The 21,441-nt window shown below is 46.2% G+C and overlaps 1 protein-coding gene across 1 annotated transcript in view; it reads right to left on the reverse strand.

Moving 5' to 3' along the window:
- PEX14 (peroxisomal biogenesis factor 14) overlaps positions 1 to 21,441 on the reverse strand; it is a 131,313-nt gene that overhangs the window by 64,997 nt on the left and 44,875 nt on the right. The window contains exon 3 of the mRNA XM_084786746.1: positions 14,661 to 14,745. Coding sequence (XP_084642872.1) covers positions 14,661 to 14,745 — 85 coding nt within the window. The remainder of the gene's footprint in view (positions 1 to 14,660; positions 14,746 to 21,441) is intronic.

The raw sequence follows: 21,441 nt of genomic DNA on the forward strand, positions 1-21,441 counted from the left end.
AATAATATAATTCACAATTCCACCTGTGACTCACAGGCTGGGAAGGGTGGGTCTTTGTTCTTCAGTTTCAAGCACTGACAGTGAGTAGTACAGTGTTTTTATTGTTGCGATGCGGCCTGAAGCCAAAGCCAGTAGGAGAGCTCCCTTCCCATGCACTTGCAGTTTCACTAAAAAGGTGACATTTATGTGGGTGTGATATTTAATTTATCACAGAGGGTCAAGACGGTAGGTTTTTTCCCCTGAAATACCATCATGTGATAAACTTCAACCTTATGAATGAAAACTTTTGCAATTATTTAACAAACTCAAAACTGCACAAAATTTAAAGACCATCATCTTACTAAAGGCAATCTGCTCAACAGTTTAATTACAGAAAAATTACCTTTTTTTTTTTTTTTTTTTTGAGACAAGGTTTCTCTGTGCCGCTTTGGCTGTCCTAGACTCACTTTGTAGACCAGGCTGGCCTCGAACTCACAGTGATCCAGCTGCCTCTGCCTCCTCGAATGCTGGGATTAAAGGCATGCACCACCACGCCTGGTCAGAAAAACTACTTTTAAAGGGCTTTAGAACTAAAAAGAATAGCTAACCACAGAGACACAGCCCTCCCAAGCCTCCTGTCTGCCAAGAAGCAAGCTCTGAGAAGACAGGCTCCTTTCAGAGTGATTTACGTCAAATGTACTCTGAAGTTGGACACTTAGAATTGAGAGGGGCTTACTAGAGGTATCCAGGGTGCTGTCAATCTAAATATAGGCGTGTGTGGTCCATCTCCCTTATCATTTAGGACTTCTACTGAAATGCTTTTATCTCCATCAAAAATGAAATGGAAATAAGGCTTTGATACCACACAGCCTGCAATGCCCGCTACCTGGTGCTGATGCAGGAGGATCACAAGCTCAAGGCTAGCTTGGCTACCTAGTGAGTTTAAGCCAGCCCAGGCAACTTAGTGACAAAATAAAATTTAAAGGGCTGGATATAGTTCAGTTGTAGAGTACTTGTTTAGTGTGTGCAAGACCCAGGTTCAATCCCCAGTGCTATAAATAGTAGTAGTAGTAGCAGCAATAATAAACAAATAAAAATGATAACAGTAGATCTGGTGAATAAAAAAACCTAGCAAGCTAGCAGTAAAATATAAATCTAAAATCAAAGCACACTGTCGTATACTTCACTTAAATGGTTACTAAAATGTACACACTTAACACCACTTTTATATGGCACAGATTCAAAACGCTGATTACAACAATAAGGTAAATTAATAAATACTACCCAAAGTTATTTTTAAGTCTAACTGCAGGCCAATCAATGTGCTTTTCAACAGACCTACCTTATGGGATACCTTAGGTTTCAAAATCCTTGCCTTCCACGCCTTTTAACAGCAAACCCACATGCTGCAGGGCTTGTCCCCTTCTCTCTGCTAAGCAGACCCACTGCTTTAAGAAGCCATTCTGTGAGAAAGGCCAAACAAGTGTGACAAGGTTTCTTCAAATCAGCTCTTTGCAAAAGCCATTGACAGGGATGTCAATTTGTACCCTTCCAATGAACTAGATTCACCCTATAGTTTCCGTTCATTATTGAAGGTCTATCTCCTCTGGTTAAAAAGGTCCCCTTCCCTCACACATGCATGACACTGGCCCTGTGCTGAAAACACCACGCCCCCTTCATCTTGGAGACTGTGTACCTAAGATTCCTGTTTGTGAATCTTTTTTCTCATCTGGATTTTCCTGACTTTTCCTGCTGTGTCTTTATCACAGAGACTGGAATGCTCAAAGCCATGCTGTCCAGACTCCTCAGGCAGCTGGACAAAAATAAGTGTGAGAGCGAGAATGGAATTCCCTCAGTGACATGTACCCACAGGTGCTGTGGAAAGTGGAAATGAGGCAACAATCAGCGATCTGTCCTTGCTGCTGTCGCCACCTCACCTTCACTGTGTGTGCATTTGTATATGGGTGTGCAGGCACACGTGGAGTCAGTGTCTGTCTGTCTGTCTCCGTGTGTGCCCCCCACCCCCACCCCAGGACTCTCACTGAACCTTAGGCATGCCGTTTCAGCTAGACTGGCTTGACAGTGAGCCCCGGGATCTGTCCGTCTCTGCCTTCCCAGCTGGAGTTAGAGACATATGCACCTCCCTTTTACATGTGCACCGTGATCTACACAGCAAGCACTTAATCCACTGAGTCATCTCCCCAGGCCCTCTTTGCTACTTTTGATTGCTGTAAACATCAGCAGACAGGAAAGGAAGATATCAGAAGTACCAAGATTCAGCTGGACATGACAATGCTCCCTTAATCACACCAGCTTGAGGCCAAACTGGGCTACATGGCAATTCAAGACCAGTATGGATGATAGGCTGAGTCTGTCTCAAAAGCAAAAGTAAAATGCCACGCAAGCTTCCTATGTAGTGTCCAGCCTCCAGCTTCAGAGGGATCACTTGTTTGTTTGGTTTTTGTTTTTCAAGACAGGGTTCCTCTGTATAGCCCTGACTGTCCTAGATCTAGCTTTGGATATCAGGCTGGCCTCAAACTCAGATATCTGCCTGCCTCTGCCTCCCCAGTGCTGGTATCAAAGGTGTGTGCCACCACGCCTGGCTCATAGCGGAAGCCAAGTTCACTTTCCAGTTCCCACGACTGCTTTTATAGAGGTCAGAAGACAACTGAAGTGGTATCGCAGCAACTTCTGGTCCCTAGATTATAGACTGGATGGTGTGCTCATGAACTCAACAGCTCCAGAGGCAGTTTCTGACCATCGGCATGACCCAGACAGACAGCAGTAACAATGGCTCTAGCAAGTTAATTATTCAATGTTTTGGGCATTCCTTGCTCCTGAAGGTCTGGCTTGAGTCAACTTCTTCAGCTTACGTGCGTAGTGTGTATGTATGCAGGTGTGCCTATGCACACACAAGAAGATCACAGCAGGACTGTGTCCTCCATGCTGGCCTCTGCCTTATGGCCTTAGACAAGGCCTTCTCACTAAACTGAAAGCTCACTGTTTCTGCCTGACTCACTGAGCCAGGATGCTCTCAGGGGCCTCCTGTTTCCACCTCCTAGTGCTGAGGTTACAGGCACATGTGCTCATGCCTAGCTTTTTATGTGAAATCTGGAGATGTGAACACAGGTCCTCCTGTTTGCTGAGAAAGTGTTCTTATTTACTTCCACTAAGCTACTTTACGACTGCCTCCACCCCCAAAACAAGGTCTAGCCAGACGTGGTAGTGCACACCTTTGGTCCCAGAAAGACAAGTGGATTTCTGAGTTCAAGACCAGTCTGTTTTACAGAATGAGTTCCAGGACAGCCAGGGCCATACAGAGAAACCCTGTCTTGAAACAAACGAAGTCAAGACAAGGCCTTGTGGAGCCCTGGCTGGCTTCAAATTAACAATGTCACTAAGGATGACTTGGCTCTTCTGATCCTCCAGCACTGGGTCACAGGTGTGAACCACCAGGCCCAGCAACCTGTAGGATCCACATCCCCAAATCTTTCAGTAAATGTGTGACTTCTTCTACCTACATGTATAAACGTCCCACATGGTCCTACTGCATGAAGTGTTACGGCATCATCCAGTTCATCATTTCAACCTACATTACAATGAACTCAATGCAGTCTTGTCTGAAAGAAATCTGTTCCAACAACTCAGTAGATGCCTGTATGCAGGTCTGTGTATACTGTTTGTACATGCGTGCGTGTGCATGCAAGCGCGCGCGCGCACACACACACACACACACACACACCCCTGTGTCAAGTTTAACTTATAAGACAGGCATAGTAAGAGCTTAACAACTAAAGTAGAACAGTTATGGCAATACACTGCAATAAAACGTATGTCCCTGTGGTCTCCTCCCACCCCCACCCCCAGGTACCCTACTGCTCTCTGCTCACCCTTCCTGAAATGCCAACAGGGGCAGAAGTCGGTTAAGGAGGGCGGGCCTGGTACTGCTGCACTAGAGGTGATGCTGTGAGGATGAGCTGGGCACAAGCATTGTGACACTGGGACAGTTTGATAACTCGGCCAGCCACTAGGTGGCTAACAGATAGTAGGATATACAGAGTGAATCCAGTGAGTAGAGATGGCTCCTGTCCCAGTGAGGACAGGGCAGAGCAACTCAAGATTTCATCACACTACCCAGCTGCTACATGTTTTAAAACGTAGGAACTGTTATTTCTGGAAATGTCCTTTTAATATTTTCAGGCTGAGATGGGCTGCGAATAAGTGAAACCACAGAGAGCAAACCTGCAGGTGAGTGAGGGCTCCTAGCAGCCCATTAAGAACGCCTCCTCTGAGGGCAGTGGGAAGCGGGTTGAGTGAGAACAAAGCCTAAGCACACATGTGCAGGAGAATGTTACAACGAAGCCCATTACTGTGGACGCTATTTTGAAAAGACACGCTCACGAGGTAAGGAATACATCTTCTAAAGGGTATACACTACTGACCACTGCTGCCATCAGCCAGGCCTTCGTTTTCATAGAAGGCATTTTTTGAATTATTTTCACTTGATTCTGGTAAGAATCTTTGTGCAGATATATTATCATTAACTTCATTTTACAGATACGGAAACTGAAACACAATGCTTAAGTATTTAATGCAATGCTACACAGCCAGTGAGGTGGGTGTGAGCCTGGGAGGGCTATGCACTACGGCAGCAGTGGCTCTTAATCCTTCTACTGTTGTGACCCTTAAACAGTTCCTCATGCTGTGGTGACTTTCAACCATAAAATTATTTTCATTACTACTTCCTAACTGTAATTTTGCTACTGTTACAAATCGTAATGTAAACATCTGATATGCAACCCCCAGAGGGGTTTTGACCCACAGGTTGAAAACCACTGTGACTATGGCCTCTGCTAAGGCTGCCTCCATGTGGATAATTTATGCCTGCATCTTCCTGATTTCTATGTTTAAAATGCTGATACACAACTAGTGAGGATGTCACTAATAGAACCACCTTCAAGCAACAGTTGGGAAGTTCCTTAAAAGCAGAAACTCAGGGGCCCTAAGAGATGCCTCAGCAGGTAAAGGTATTTACTGCCAAGGTGACATGCCCTGAGTTCAACCTCCAGGACCTACTTGGTGGGACAGAACCAACTCCAAAGAGTTATCCTCTGCTCTTTTCTTTCTTTCTTTTATTTTATTTTAATACATATTTTAATACATATTTTAATACATAATAATAATACATATTATTATGTATACAGTGCTCTGACTGCATGTACACCTGCAGGCCAGAAGAGGGCATCAGATCACATTATACATGGTTGTGAGTCATCATGTGGTTGCTGGGAATTGAACTCAGGACCTCTGGAAGAGCAGTCAGTGCTTTTAACCTCTGAGCCATCTCTCCAGCCTCTATCCTCTGCTCTTAGCACTTATGCAAGCGCGTGTGTATATGTGTATAAGCACACACACACACACACACATACACACACACACACACATACACCTTAAATGTAACTTTTTTTTTGTTTTAGTTTTTTGAGACAGGGTTTCTCTCTGTAGCCTTGGCTGTCTTGGACTTGCTTTGTACACCAGGCTAGCCCCGAACTCACAAAGATCTACCTGCCTCTGCCTTCCTGTGTGCTAGGAATTACTGGTGTGCACCACTGCACCCAGCTTAAATGTAATTTTTTTTTTTGAGGGGAAAAGTTGAACTTAGGCATGGGGTCCTGAGTTCAAATCTCCAGAACTGCAGAGGGTGGGGGCACACATTTGCAATCCTAATACTCCTGTTGTGGGACTAATGGAAGAAACAGGAGGACCAGCTAGCCTGGCATGTGCAAAAAGAGCCTCTCTCAAACAAGGCAGTAGGTGAGGACTGAGAGCCCACGTTGTCCTCTGACCTCTAGTTGTGTAGCACAGCATCCTCCTACTCTGTTCACACACGTGAGCACACACACAGCTCTCCCTCTCATGCATACAACCACAGAGTTAAGTAAATCTGACCACATGACCTAGCCATTCTAGGTCCTTACACAAAAAGGAATCTTACACACCTCCAAAGTCTTAGTCATGGATGTTAATATCAGTTTTAGATTTAATGTTCCTAAGCCAGAAACAACACAAGAGTCCCATGAGTGAACAGTAAACAGATACAGCCAAGCAACTACTGATAAACAGTGCATGGATAAATTTCAAAATGATTACACTGAGCGGGCAAGCGCATATGCTGTATGTATGATTCTCCTCCCCACCCCACCCCTCTCTCTCTCTGAGACAGGGTTTCTCTGTGTAGCCTTGGCTGTCCTGGTTTGTAGACCAGGCTGGCCTTGAACTCAAACTCACATGGATCTGCCTGCCTCTGCCTCCCGAGTGCTGGGATTAGACGCATGCACCGCCATGCTCAGGCCCTACAAATAAATTCTAAACAGAGGTTATAGTGCACATTCCTAATCCCAGCACTTAGAAGGCTAAGGCAGCAGTTCAAGGCTAGCCTTGGATACACAGCAAGTCCCTGTCTCAAAACAAGCTGCCCTTTCTGTTTCAATTTCTCTGCCACCACTCCAGCCCAGATCTTCCACAGCTGACTTACAATGCACTTGATAGCCTTTGGAGCTATTTTGGTAACTGCCAGGCAACCTTAATTTAAGTGCAGAAGCTAGAATGCTCATCCCTAACCATTTCACAGTGCTCCAACTGGCCCAAGAACTGCTTTCTCTCATCCATGCTTACAGTGCCTGTCTATGCCATCAACCTCAGTTCTTTTCTTTCTTGAAGTCCTCACAGGTCACTCTGGCTAACTGCCCACGCCCTTGCAAGAGTTGCTCATCATAAATGACGTCCTTCCCATTCTTCTTCATCTAAGTCCATGGCCTCCCTCCAATCCAAGGTCAAAATTAAGCTCTGGTGACCCCAGTGATAGAAAAGAGGGTCCTGACTAGACAGAAGACTGAGAGCAAAAGGATGCATCAACATGCACTCTAGTCACAGGCCTGAAGGCTAACAATTCCGAAACTGCAGTCTTAGACTACAACAATTAAATTGTAACTCTTTAATCCCAGCACTCGGGAGGCAGAGGCAGGTGGAGCTCAGTGAGTTCGAGGCCAGCCTGGTCTACAGAGTGAGTCCAGGACAGCCAAGGCTACACAGAGAAACCCTGTCTCAAAAAAAAAAGGGGGGGGGGAGGTGTGGAGCAAAGGCAGGATGAGCATCCTGGTACCTTCTCACTGCAGCCTTAGCCATGCAGTTTTCAGACTCTGAGGGTTCTAGGTACTGACGGCGCTCGTGAGAATAGACAGGACAACTGCCTGCGAGCTCAGCTATATGAGCATTACACTCCAGTCTCCCCTGCCCTGATTGCTGCCTTCTAGCCCCTCCTCCTAAGCAGCATCTACTGAAGTGGCAGATGCATAATAACACTCTGCAAACAGTAGGTGCCGAATTAAGGCTGAGCATCTCAGTGGCCACTGTCCCATGAAACATCCAATCACAACCAAAGAAAGTAAGTCTACACACTTCACTTGAAAACAGATCCTATCCTTCCAGTTTCTGGAGTTTATCTGAACATTTACTTTGACCTGAGGTAAACTTATGAAGTAGGTAAGTGAAATGCCATACACTTGCAGTTTCAGCTACTCAGGAGGCTGATAGGAAGATGACTTGTACACTCAGGAGTTCAAAACCAGCCTGAGGAACATAAGCCCAATCTTAAATAAATAAATAAACAAACTGATTAATTAGTTAGTTTATTAAAATTGTGAACCTATTCATTCAAAAAGTGAGGGATAAAGAGACTCTTGTAGTAAGATAGTATTACTTAGGTGATTAAACACCAAAATGTCCCTTGGAATCCAAACTCATGTGAAGCAGTAAGAACAATTTATTATACTGACTTCTCTTGACAATTTCTTTAAGCCAGGTAGAGTGGTTCATACTTTTAATCCCAGCACCTGATAGAGGTAGGAGAATCATGAATGTGGGACTAGCATGGGCTACACAGAGAATTCTAGGCAAGCCTGAGCTACACAGTGAGACCCTATTACAAAATAATAATTTCTATGTACAGTTATATGTTTATGTTTCTATTAGAAAATCAATTTGTCAGCCAGGTGGTGGTGGCAGTCCATGCCTGAAATCCCAGCACTCGGGAGACACCTGAGCAGGCAGGGCTTTGTGAGTTCAAGGCCAGCCTGGTCTACAGAGTGAGCTCTAGGACAGCCAAGGCTACACAGAGAAACCTTGTCTTAAAAAGACAAAACAAAGTCAGAAAGAAAATGATTTTGTCTCATATTCTATGCAATGTAGAAATTTTAAGCAAGGAAAATATCATATTAGCCTATTTATCACATATATGTCAGCAATCTGAGGGTAACAGTCTTTACTAGGGCACTGTCTGCAACAGCAAAAGACAGAATAAGAGACCAAAGTACAAACCTGTGGCTGACTTTCTAAAAGTACGACACATGCACACATAGACTACTGCGCAGCCAAAGGAAAGAGTGAAGGAAATCCATCTGCTTCCACACACCAAGATCTCCAAGTTAAGGCCAGAATCCCATGTTCCTGCGAGGGTGAGCGTTGCTGAGGTACTGTCCCATGTTCCTGCGAGGGTGAGGGCTGCTGAGGTACTGTCCCATGTTCCTGTGAAGGTGAGGGCTGCTGAGGTACTGTCCCATGTTCCTGCGAGGGTGAGGGCTGCTGAGGTACTGTCCCATGTTCCTGCGAGGGTGAGGGCAGCTGAGGTACTGTCCCATGTTCCTGCGAGGGTGAGGGCTGCTGAGGTACTGTCCCATGTTCCTGCGAGGGTGAGGGCTGCTGAGGTACTGTCTTTTACATTGGATCACTTCTGGACATCAGAGACTCCAACATCCTCCAGGAAGGAAAGGGGCAAAGCACAGGGACCCACAGGAAAAGGACGCACTTTTCACTGCATGTCCTCATCCGTGGTGCATGTGTGGAGTCCAAGGACAACTCTGTAGAGTCAGTTCTCTCCTTCCACCTTTACCTGGGCTCCAGGGATTAAACTCAGGTCACCAGGCGTACATAGCAAGCACCTTTACTCAGGGTCATCTTGCCAGCCTCTGACTAAATGTCCAATATTCCAAGAAGTAAAAAGAAATTGAATTTTAGTAACACAAGATATGTGACAGTGTCAGATATTGTGAAAGATATTGTTACTTTGTCTTTGCAGTATCTGGCCAAATCCTCACGAGTCCCTACACACAGCATCTTTTTATAGGAAACTACACAGCTCTGGTTCTGGGACAGTCAATGCTACTGGCCTCTCAAAATGGAATACCACAGCATGTCTGTTCCCGGCACCATAGCTGCTTCAGCCGCTATAAGCCTCTCCTGTATGCTGAGAAAAATCTGTGGAGTTCAAGACAGGTTTGGATAACAAGGGGAGCAGGAAAATTGATGGGGAGAAACCAGTTGGCATGATGAATAGGCTAGTCCAGAACAGCAGGTGACAGATATGCAGATGCAAGACTGGCAGGGAGGGAAGAGAGGCCGTGCACAACAGATGGATGGAGATGCTCAATCATCCTCAGGAACAGGCACACAGTGCCACACAGCCCTGTCTACTCCGGCCGCTTCCTCACTTACCTGCAGGGTGCAGCCCCTACTCAGGGCAGGGCCCAGGGTAAGAAGAGCAGGAAGTGGGAGGAAGATGCCATCCCCCCGCAAGCTGACTGTGGGCCAATGGTGACTGCCCTCTTCTCACTTTGCTGTCTTCCTCTGGCTCCTAAAGATGCCGGTTCTTTGTCTTTCTCACTGCCTCACATAGCAAGGAAAGCATTTTCTGTTTGCCCAGGGCAGAAAGGCTATCACCACAGGAAATTTAGTGGGCACCAGAGTGACAGGGTAAACTGGGATTGCCGCTCCACTGTCCATGATCCTGTTATTTCCATCATCACAGCCTGTGACAGGGAACCTAGACCAACCAGTTCATTCACATCAAGTCTGTGGCTGCAGATTCATCAGTTAGGGTCCTTATTCCTCCGTCACCTAAGACTAACCGGTAACAACAGGAAGAAAAACACTTGGGTCTGAAACTGGGGCTCAGTAGCAAAGCACTTGCTTAGGATGCCCAAGACCCTGGGTCTGATCCCTAGCACAAAAACAATGAGGAAGGGCAGGCAGGTAGGAGGGAGGGAGGGAGGGAGAGAGGGAGAGTAGGAGGGAGGGAGGGAGGGAGAGAAGGAGGGAGGGAGGGAGGGAGAGAGGGAGGGAGGGAGAAAGGGAGTGTGTCTCAGTAGGAACAGCTTTAAAAATGTCTATGATGTACCAGGTTCAATTACTCCAGCAAACACTGAATGAATCTAAATCTTGATGCCATAACCCATGTCTCATGAACAAAGACTCAGAAGGGCCAGACGGCCCCTCACAGGGCCAACACTACTCCTTCCAGCTCAGCTGCAGTCAAGCAAGGGGTGGTGTTGGCAAGATGTCCACCCCCTGCCCCTAAGCTATCTGCTGGACCCCAGCTCCAGGAACAAAAGCTCTATAAAAAGACTTCTGCTTTCACTAAGACACATTAAAGAATTAATTATAAAGTAAAGCTGAAGGAGAAAATTAATTTTAGTAACACAAGAGGCTACTTTTTTATCCTGGAGATGGGGGAGGAAACAGTTATTTTCGTTTTCATCCTGGGGCACAAGCTGGGAGCTGTCCAGTCGATAACCTGGCCATCAGAACAAGGTTTGTAATTAAAAGGTCAGTGACCTGGAAAGCCAGGCCCACTCCCAGAGCGTCTCAGTAATGACGGAGCTATTAAATTAAGACTGTTATGAAATCAATGCTAAAAAAGCTTTCATGGTAACGAGATTCCATTCAAGGACATGCAAACTACCTCATGAAATGGACGTAAATGATAAAAAAGAAAAGTAATAAAAGAGAGCTAAATTGAAATCTGTGTGTAAGAATTTACTCCCCCTTAAAGGACTCCAGTGAGAGAGCCCTTCACCTCTACCCCACCACCAAGGCTGACCCACCAGGATTCTCTCTTCCCCAAGTTCGTGTCCACAAGGGGTAGCTTTGCTACTGGGGCCTCCACTTCCAGGAACAGAAGGATGCATTCTGTTCCACCTTTTAGGAGAAGAAAGTACTGGACAGATGAAGAGCAAGCCTTTTGCTTACGCACCTGAGAAGGGCACCACCCTTCCAACCCCAAAGGGTCATTATGCAGAAAAGCGCATGCTGGTTTTGAGAGCAGTCAACTGACAGCTCTACCCCTCCTCCACAGCATCCTCCTTCCACCTCCCAAGCGCAGGTCTCTCATTTGCCCACCCAGGACTCAGCCTGCAAAGCCTGTTCCTACCCTACATCTTGTGGTATCAAATCAACAGCAGCCCATGGGCACTACTCTCCGAGCTTCTAACTCTCTGGACTGCTGCTACTGCTGTTTCTAAGTAACTCTGGCCTCCTGGGCTGCAGCCTGCTTAGAGGGCCACTGCCTGCCTGGCAAGAAAGCGTCTATATATAGACCAGCTCCATGAGGGAGGCTTACACCCCACACAGGCCAACTGCTGACATGTGTGGCTGACTCCTCCACGGGTGTGTCATCTGCAGAATCAAGAAGCTGAACACAATATAAAGACACTCATTCTAATATTCTGAAGGTGAACAGCTGCTTTTCTCTGTCATCCAAAAAAGAAAAAAAAAAATCCTAGTAATAGAAAGAATTGCTGTAAATTACATAAAATGGCAATGCAAACTTCAAAGAAGATGACAAATGATTCTAATAACGTCATGTTTCTCATTAATGACTCCATATTCCTACTTTAAAAGAGATCACAAAACAAACAACAACAAACCAAAGAAGACAGACCCTTGCAGACCAAGCTCTCCCATCTCAGCCCACTCCCCACCACCCATTAGAGAGCTCAACAGTTAACCTGTCAGTAACAAAGGCACAGTGCAGGCCCTGCTTGGGGCTGTGGTTTCACAATAAAACAAACTCAGCTGATGTAACCCTAAAGTAACCCTCGTTTTCCACTGAACTGACATGTACTGCAGGGACCTCAAGCTCTATATTAAATATTAAATAATATTAAAAGAAAAACAAAATTGGATTTGCTTTTTCAGGAAAGAGATGCTTATTTAAAAAAAAAAAAAGTCAGATTATAATTCAAGTCACTACTCCGCTGCCATTCCCCAAAGTGACATTGCTAGGAAAAGCCAAGGCTACAGTAGCTTAGAGCTTTCCTAAAGCCAGTGTCCTGAGCCCCTACCACCAGGGCCCTGAGCCCCTACTGTCACAGCTCGTTAGGGAGACCTTACAGCAAGATGTGAAGCCCCCTTCCCCACCCCACCCCACCGGCACACCAACTGTCCCCTTCCATAGGTACGTCCCCTTCCATAGGTGGCGGGTGAGGGACAGAGTGGATGCCTCTGGTTCACCCTCATCACAGATGGTGGCAAGCACAAGGACTGGATAAGCCTGACCCAGGGAATAGTGGGAATGTGAAAAGTGAAGCTTAAATCCTCAAAGGGGTTTTTCTTCCCCAGACACTGATCAAACCTTGGGACTCTTTGCCCAGAAAAGGCCCTGCCAGGACGCACCCTACTGGGACTCACCTGGGACATGGGTAATCACTGACTGAAGGAACGCTTTGGAGGAAAATGGAGATGGGTGACTTAGCTTCAGAGAGTCCAGGCTTTCACACAGGGTGAACCAGCCTGGTTCTCTTTAGAGAAAGGAGAGCTATGTAGCCTCCCAGGTTCCCAAATTTCTAAACGGAGTGCACTCTACCAACAAGCATCCTTCCCGTTTGCATCTCTGTGAACACCTCACCCTCAGGGACACCTCACAGCCTTTAAGCCAAATCGCCCCGCCTGTCCTGGCTGCTCATCCCATCCCCTGCTTTACTCTGTTCTTCCCGGGGCACTTGTCACCTGACATAGCCCAGGCTTCACTTTCCCGCCTCTTCACATCCTCTCTCCTCCCTGTTAGAACAGAAGCTCTGTGAGGACCAGGTTCTGTCTTTTCTGTTCTCAGAGAATTCCCAGTGGAGAGATCAGGGCAAGACACACAGTGGCTGCTCACTCTGAGATGAACGGATTAATCAATCAACTGAGTCAGTCAGTCTCTCTCTCTCTCTCTCTCTCTCTCTCTCTCTCTCTCTCTCTCTCTCTGAGCATCAAATAATAACTGCATAAAACACTTCCTCCTCTATGGTGGTTATAAGCCAAGTGACTCAAAAGAAGTATTATTTGGTCCGGAGTTTCTCTCTCCCTCTCCCAGTCAGGGATTTATTAAAATTAAACAGATTAGATGGAGCTCCTGATAGTAAAACTGCTCAGCGAAGCCTGCGGTGGGGAAGTGCCGAGCAAACACCAGAGACATTTGTCTCTAAATTGCTCTAAATACCTTCTGCAAATGAAATTCTAACCCAGCTGCGTTTGAGAGAAAATGAGGACTAACTGGTCACTGTCGGTGGAGAGGAGATCAGACAGTTATAATGCTGCACAATGCACTGGGCTAAGGATCTCTCAGCAACCATAGATTTTGTCTCAGGTTACCCCGGTAATCAGCTCAGCTTTTAGGCTCAGCTTTCCCCTGCTTCGATGCTTTGATGAGAGAGCTGAAATCCCCAAGCTTTTATGATTAATTACTCCCTATAGGTACACATATTTCAAGGAAAATCTCTTTTATGGCATGATGCTTGCGGAGGAGAGAGGCCAGCCAACACACTCCAAATTTTAATAATCTCCTAATGATGGGGTGAGCGCCATGCGGCCAGCGCACACGCAACTCCTTCATGGGGACCCTGCCTTGGGTCTGCTGCTAGGCAGCCTCCGTGAGAGAAATGTTTGGGCCTATTGTGCCCAAAGCCTTGAGTGGGGCCCTGGGATGAGTGAGCAGAGCACCAGCACAGGCCCCAGAGCAGCGCCTCCGTGGGTACCACAGGGGTGCTTAGACAGCACTATGAAAACATTCCATCATCCATTCCAGTAAAATAAGAATAAAAATTAAACAATCACCAGAATTTTGAGGCCAATATTCTAGCTATTAAAGAAAAAAAAAGTTTTTGGATGAAGAATACCACCCCACCCCCACCCCCAGTGTTACATAAAGCCCGTTAAGTAGCTTCTAGATCTCTAGAAGAACAAATGTCCTAAGAATGAAAAGCCCATCTTCTTTTTTCAGTTAGATGGTTGGCTTTGCTTTACAAAAAACCAAAAACATCCTAAATTCCAGCAGAACCAGAATAGGCTCTATCTGCCTCAACAATACAGAACTAGTCAGGATCCATCTTTAGCCTGACTTACAGAAATACCATAAAAAATGACGAATTCAGCACTCCAGTCTGGAAATCAGACTGGCCTCTGGCTTGACCTTACCCTGCCTGTGTTGATTCACCTTATTCCCCTGTCTTTAGCTTCCTTGTGGATCTTTACTGAAGCTGCTGAACTCTCCTAGCCCCAACAGCACATTCTGTAGTCAGGGTCCCTAACAGACTGAACAGACTGAACAGCCCTCCAGCCCGATTCAGCGGGCCAGCGCTGCCACTGAGTGCTGACTGCCCACGATGCTCATGGCTTCGTATCTGGTGCTTCATTGGGCAAATCCTATCATCTCTCTGCTCCACTGGGACTACAGAAATGTGCATTTCACAGAGGGGTGGTCACCTCGCTCCTACTTCCCACACACTGATATAGCTGGCACCTGTCTCTAGCTATGATTTCCACCTGCCCCGGCCCCAGGCCACCCAACCCTGCAAGGAAACCTGTACCTTTCTTCTTAAGAAATGCTCTCCTGGTCGCAAGTGGGCTCTGCCGGACCCGAGAATTCTGTAGGAACTTCACTGCTGTGGCAATCTGGTGGGGGAGATAAAACAGAGAGAGTAAACTTCAGTAATCTGAATTCCAATCTCCGAAATTGTGAGATCCCAGGGCCACAGACAGAAGGTCACCGCTGGGAAGCCGGCTACTTCTCAAACTAGAAACCCATCTCAATAGAAGATGAGATGTCTCCTGGCTTCACCGGCTTCCTGTTTCCAAGAGGAACAAGTTCCAATCTCCTTGACTTAGCTTTTTGGACCTGCACTGAACTTTTTCTGTCTTCTTGGCTCAAGCTACTGCTTCAGCCATGCTCAGTTAGTCTCCTTGTGCCACACACACCTCGTTCTGGGAGGGCTCTCTTGCCCATCTCTATCTGTCTACACATTACACAATACACCAAACACACTTTTTTGCACACATGCATGCACAAAGAGAGAGAAAGAAGCAGAGGAAAAGAGGGAGGGAAGGGGGAAGGAGGGGAGAGAGAGGGGGAAAAGGAGAGAGAGAGAGAGAGAGAGAGAGAGAGAGAGAGAGAGAGCGCACCTTATATAGCCTGCTCTGATTCCTCAGAGCTTTCCCTAAATCAGCAAGCCCTTCTGATCTTCTATTCTCTCTTTAGTTCTTCAGTGCTGTAGTGTGTACCATATAATTGAGACATAATTATACTGTCTTCTCTTCTCATGTTCAAGCTGCCTCCCAACTACACAGTAAGGAATGGCAGGAAGAGATGGTGCTCCCTGTAATAGTGCCTGGCACAGTACTGGAGCCGAAGGAGGTTGGAAAGAAGACACACACATGGCTGGCCACAGTGGCCCATCCAGTGCAGTGGAGCACTTCAAAGGGCAAAGTTTGGGATTCCCTGGATACTAGCCAATACATTGACAAACTACCTGCCTACCCCTGGGATGAATACTGTTTGATGAGCCCTTCATATATACAAGTCAAGTAGGGGGTGCAAGAGGCATGACCCTCCATATCAGTCAGCACAAGCAAAGTATGTGTTTACAGGCTGCCTGACTGCCATCCACAGGAAACATTGGTCCTGCAGGGCAGGAAGTGCCAAGCTGCTTGGTAGAAAAAAAGGGGCTGGCACTATTCACTTCATCAAAACCAAAAGAAAAGCATGGTCCCCTGTTAATAAGGTCAGGATCTTGAGGTCCACTTCTCGGGGTCCAGAAGTAAGGACATTTCTGTGATCCTAAACTAAGGGCCACACTGAGCAGAGAGTCAAAGAGCAAGTGCTGTGAACTGAGAGTGAGTTCTCAGAGACAAGGGAAACGAAGGCAAACCAGAAAGAAAGAGGAGAAGGGGTGGAAAGCCAGGGAAACGCCCCGTCCTCCTAAGAGGCCTCAGTGGCAGCTTACCCCAGGCTCCTCCTTAAAGGTCAGGCTCAGCATCCTGACCTTCCAGGTCTGGACCTGTCACTGATCAAGAGCCAAGCCCAGCTCCCTGGGGTGATGATCAGCCTCCAACACTGCAAACAGTCTGACCACCATCCCAGACTGCAGGACAACCAACAGTTCTAGGCTAAAAGAAAATTCAATGTGGGAGCTTGTAGAACCCCAAAACTGATACTTACTCTTTCAACTAGATCACCTCAGGTTACACTGGAAAAAAAAATCTAACAAACTTTTACAATATTATGATGAAGAGACTGGAGCCAGAGGGGTACAAGAAAAAGTACAGAAAGAGGAGCTACAAGGACGGGGGTGGGGGGTGGGGGGTGGTTGGGGGGTGCGAGGAAAAAGGGAATGAGCGTCCAAGAGAAAGGGGCATGAAAAGAGAGGAGGGAAAGGAGAGAGGAAAGGTGGGGGTGCGGGGTGGGGGATACACTGTGCTCCGGAGAGAGAAGGGACAGGTACACATCACAGGCCCTCAGGGGTCAACACCAATCCGCACCACTCAGATGGCTCAGGGATAATTGTGTTCACCTGAGAAAATAATACACCTCTACATGGAAGAAAATGACAGCACTGGTATCCTGCTGCAGCCTCTGTGGCTGTGACATGTGTTCCAGGTGTCACAGGAAATGCGGAGGAGCAGGTCTTGGGCAGGAGATGTGACCTGCACAGCTCCTACCATTCATCTATACAAAGAGAAAACCTTCCTGCATCTTTCCAAAATCCCCCTTGCTAGAGAAAGAAGACAGAAGCACACCACTAAAACGCCAGGTTTCACCTTGCTCTTTTAATACAGTCCTTGGTATATGCATTTCTGGTCAGAGAGCAAAGTTCTGATGGGTTTAATGGTGCACTCAATGCAGTGCTTGGCGCATTCCATCAATTTTTTTTTTTTAAAAATTGCATCTCTTATTTCTTTAAATACATTAATCAGCCTAGTGTAGGCAAAACGGATCCATCGGACAATGCAATAAACATGAATTATCATCTATCCAACACGCATAATGGCTTAAAAATACATAATAGCAGGTGTAGTTTAAATGATTAGTTATTACACCTGTGGTGGGTCTGATTCAATTGGGAAAAATCATCTTTAATAGGTTAAAAGGTTTAGATCACCATGCTTTCCTTAAAGTGGCTGCAGAGAGGGAGTGATGGAGTGCGCTGTCATTAGTAATTCATTTAAGGAAAACGTGGGGGATATAGCAAAGAACAGCATCAACGAGCGAATCCAATTTAAACATCAGGTAAAGTAGAAAACACCTTTTAAAAAAGCAAGATAAATGAATTTGGAAGGGAGATGAAATTGACGTATTTATTTTAACGGGAATTTGACAAAGTCCCGGCACACTTCAAACTTGCAAAAATATGAACAATTTCTTTTAAAGTTTCCACTCACTAATTTCAGGTCATATAAAATAATACTGCCAAACGCCTACATAAAGTGTTTCTGAGGCTTGTTTATGTTCCCCTTGATCTTTGTCTAAAAATGCAGGCGACAGGCACATCACATACTTAACAGCACCGATATCACTACGCCAGACGCAAAAAAAATAAAGCACCCAAAATAATAGCCTCACCATAATGTGCTGAATAAGAAAGACACCCAGCTAAGCAGGTACGTGTAAGTGTGAACACACGCAAACCTCTCTCCTCCTCTCACTAATTATTTCTCCAGCCACTCTTCGCTCGCCCCACTCTCCTCATAAGACACTAACACATTGGCTGGGGGAGGGGGGCGGTGTAAAAGGACTTGTCCAATCTAGAATTTTACAGCCCTGTGATTCATGCGTTGACGGTAAAAGATTTCCCAAAACTCCTTACCCCCAGTGCAAAGAATTTCGCCCACTGCACTAACCGCCAAGGTGCTCAGTTTGGGCCTCGCACCCCTCTTGTTGGACACTTTTCATTAACTTCATGAAACAGTCCATCTGACTTCCCTCTGCAGAGTCCAGCACACAGCAGCTTTTGTTGGGTCCGATGATGGGGTGCCTGCCACCTGTCCTGTATCACCATTTGACTTTCTAATCAGAAGATGAATGTGACTATACATGGGTTATATTTGTGCCCAACTAAATTACATAAATTCAGGCCAAATCTTCCGCCTCAATGTCAAAGATGTAAAACGGAGACGGGAATTTTACTGCGCGTGTTGTGGGAATGCAGTGAGTCACGGAGAATTCTGACCAGAGCTCTCGATGCCGCTGTGGAGCCACTTGCTGTGGAGTCCGCACCTCAACTCTTAGACTGACTGAGTTCTAATAAGCAGCTACTTTGATTTTTAAAATTAAAAACAAACTCTGGAAAAATCAGAAGCAAAGTTTCTCATTTCCCCCAGTTGCCCCAAAGGGCAGAAGAGAGTAACTCTACCCAGCACCAACTCCAGGATTTGGGGGAAGTGTGTAACTTCACTGCTTATCCTTTTAAAGCTACAGGGAACCCTGAAGACCGAATTCTCCTCTCTGCAGTCTTTGTAACGGTGGCTCTACTGGAGTGCCTGACAGTCACTTGAGGAGAAAGTGGGGGAGGGCTTCCAGCTGTAAGATACCTTCGGGCTCTAGATAACTGGTCAGCTGGGCAAGATCTGTATGGGAGGCCAGGGTCTGTAACTACAAAGTGAATAAAGCACAGCGCACGGTGCTAACTAAGCACAGTGCACGGGGCTAACTGAGCACAGTGCACGGGGCTAACTAAGCACAGCGCACGGTGCTAACTAAGCACAGCGCATGGTGCTAACTAAGCACACTGCACGGTGCTAACTAAGCTTAGCACACGGGACTAAGCACAGCGTACGGTGCTAACTAAGCACACTGCATGTGGTAAGGACGCCTGATGGGAGGAATCCAGGACCCTGCCAGTCTTCACAGAAGACACACTTCCTTTCTCCCACAAAAGACCCACATGCTGTAACCTACAAAGCACAGACTATTTTCTACTTAAGGGGATGAGAGAACAGCACCTGTCTAACAACAAACCGGGGGTCTGAGGGAGTCTTAGGCACTCTGCACCTGACATGTACGCCCTGATGCACAGTCGCTGGTGACACTTATTTGGAATGCCACCAATTCCAGCACTCCTGTGTACTACCTACACATCTATCTCCTAAAATGTGAGCATTCATTAGCCGGCTTAAAATATTAAAAATATTCAAAAATTAATGACCTTAACAACCAAAGAAAGCCAAGTCCTTTTTAACCCAGAGAGATAGCACCTAGAGGGCAGAGGAAATGACCAGCACACAGGCCTGAAACCCCACCCCAGCGCCCCACTGCTCCCTCACTGCTCACAAGATTAAATTGCCTGTGAAAGGCTCCTCTGCTCCGGCTCTAAAGCAGACACCCAGAATCCTGTTAACAGGCGCTAGACCAAAGCTTTAACAAGGGCTGACTTTAAAAGCCAGGCAGTGCTGAGGCGAAAGCCCTCCGTGAAGCAGAAATGTTGCATTTTAGTAAGAAATCAGTACTCTGTCAGGAGTTCCTTGACAAATATGGTCGTCGGTGGCACAAGGAAATAGTTGCAAAGCAGCTGTTAATCAGAGAAACACATCGTAGAACGCTGATGCTAGCACTCGTGAAAAAATGCAACGGGCTAATTATGAAGCCATATATCTCACTAAAGAGGCTGTGTGCCTTGAGATTCCAGGCAACGCACACTCAGATCCAGGGTCCTAGGACAACGTAATTCTGGCTCTCTGCACCCAGATTCCTCTCTGATCTACAGTTCAGTGTCAGGTCCTCTGTTCTTTCTCAATTCTGCCCTCTTTCTAGGTAGGACACAGGCTAGGGAGGGAAGGAGGCAGGGGCAACCACGAGCCACATTCCGAGACTGCAGGGACACATCCAAAAAATGACAGACCTTACTTAAGTCAAAGCAGAGGAAAAGGGAGCCTGCAAAAGAAAGGGAAAGTGGGGAAGAAGTGTACCAAGAGGGCAAATGTATGGGAACTTCAATGGGCAGAATGAAAAACAGCAGCAATAAACAAAAGATAGAAACAGGGCGTCCAAAGCTTAAAGGAAGAAAGGGTGCACCCAGAAAGCTGCTCCCCTGGGCAGGAAATTCAATGCAGAAAAGCGAAGGGTCTCACAGCCAGGTACAGGAGGGAAAGTTAATATGCAGAGGAAGGCTCGGTCAGCCAAAATTCAATACGATTTGCTGCAAGGACAAGGAGGAACAGGCTCCCCGAAACCAGACTGGGGAGGGGGAGGGGCGCCACGGCACACTCAGAGCAAAACCACTGGAATGGCAAGAGGGGAATAACCTTGAGGTGGACACGCAGTCAGGAACCCAAGCGCAGAGCCTAAGTGCCCCCTAGCCGGAGCCGGTGGAGACGCAGGCCAGAGGTGGCCGCTCGGCTAACTCACACAGCCCAAATTAAGTGTTTTCACTCAGGGAAAATGAAATGTTTTGCAAGATGAAACAGAATGAAAATTGAGGTTTTAGGTAATTACTAGTTGGCATTTACATATCACGGGCTGGTTCAACACCTATTCATTTTCCTCTTTTATTTAAAAAATTGCTCATTAAAAATGAACAGATGACAGTGACAGGGTTTTGGTTGGTTTTTTTTTTTTTTTTTTTTTTTTTAATATTCTTTCCCCTTCTCTGTGGGCTACAATATCGAGAGGTACTTTTTAGCCCATTTATCTACAAATTAGCACACAAGCGTGCACATGCAAGCATGGGTGCACACATTTATGTTTAATTTCTATTAGGTGGAGAATGGAAAAAGTCCGTCCACAAAACCCTGAAGTTCATAAACTACAGAGTGAGCTGGGCTGAGCTAAGCCTGTGCCTGGGATGGATGAGTGGCCTGGTGTTCAAAGAGTTAAAGGAAGGAGTCTCTGTCTCTCTCAGTTGGAATTTCCTGCTTGTGGTCATTGTGTCCTTCCCATTGTTGATGTGGGTTACAACCCTGTAGTGATTATGCTTGTGGGCCTAATTTCCTTTGTTTTGTTTTTCCTTGGTCCTTTTGTTTTTCACATTAAAGAAAAAAACACCTCTGGTAGAATAGCAGAAGAGTTGACATGATACAACATAGTATATTTTAGAGGCTATTGTGTAAATCTGTATTTAGGGAATTCTAATGCATGCATTATTGACCCTAGTCTCTCTTAAAACATTGATGTATGAAATAAAAGCCTCTATGAAAAGTGGCAACTTCACATGCACAAAAACTACCTTTCAAAGTGAAATATCTCTGTCACCTACATTTCTTTATTTATTTCTTTACTTCTTTCTTTCTTTATTTATTTATTTTAGCCCTAGTTAAAAATATTGCGTGAGCAACTCATCAGAATGCCACTGTTTGGTGGTTTTATAGGAGCAGTGACAG

Source organism: Acomys minous, assembly GCF_964271855.1.
Source record: "Acomys minous genome assembly, chromosome: 6".
In the NCBI taxonomy this organism is placed as follows: Eukaryota; Metazoa; Chordata; class Mammalia; order Rodentia; family Muridae; genus Acomys; species Acomys minous.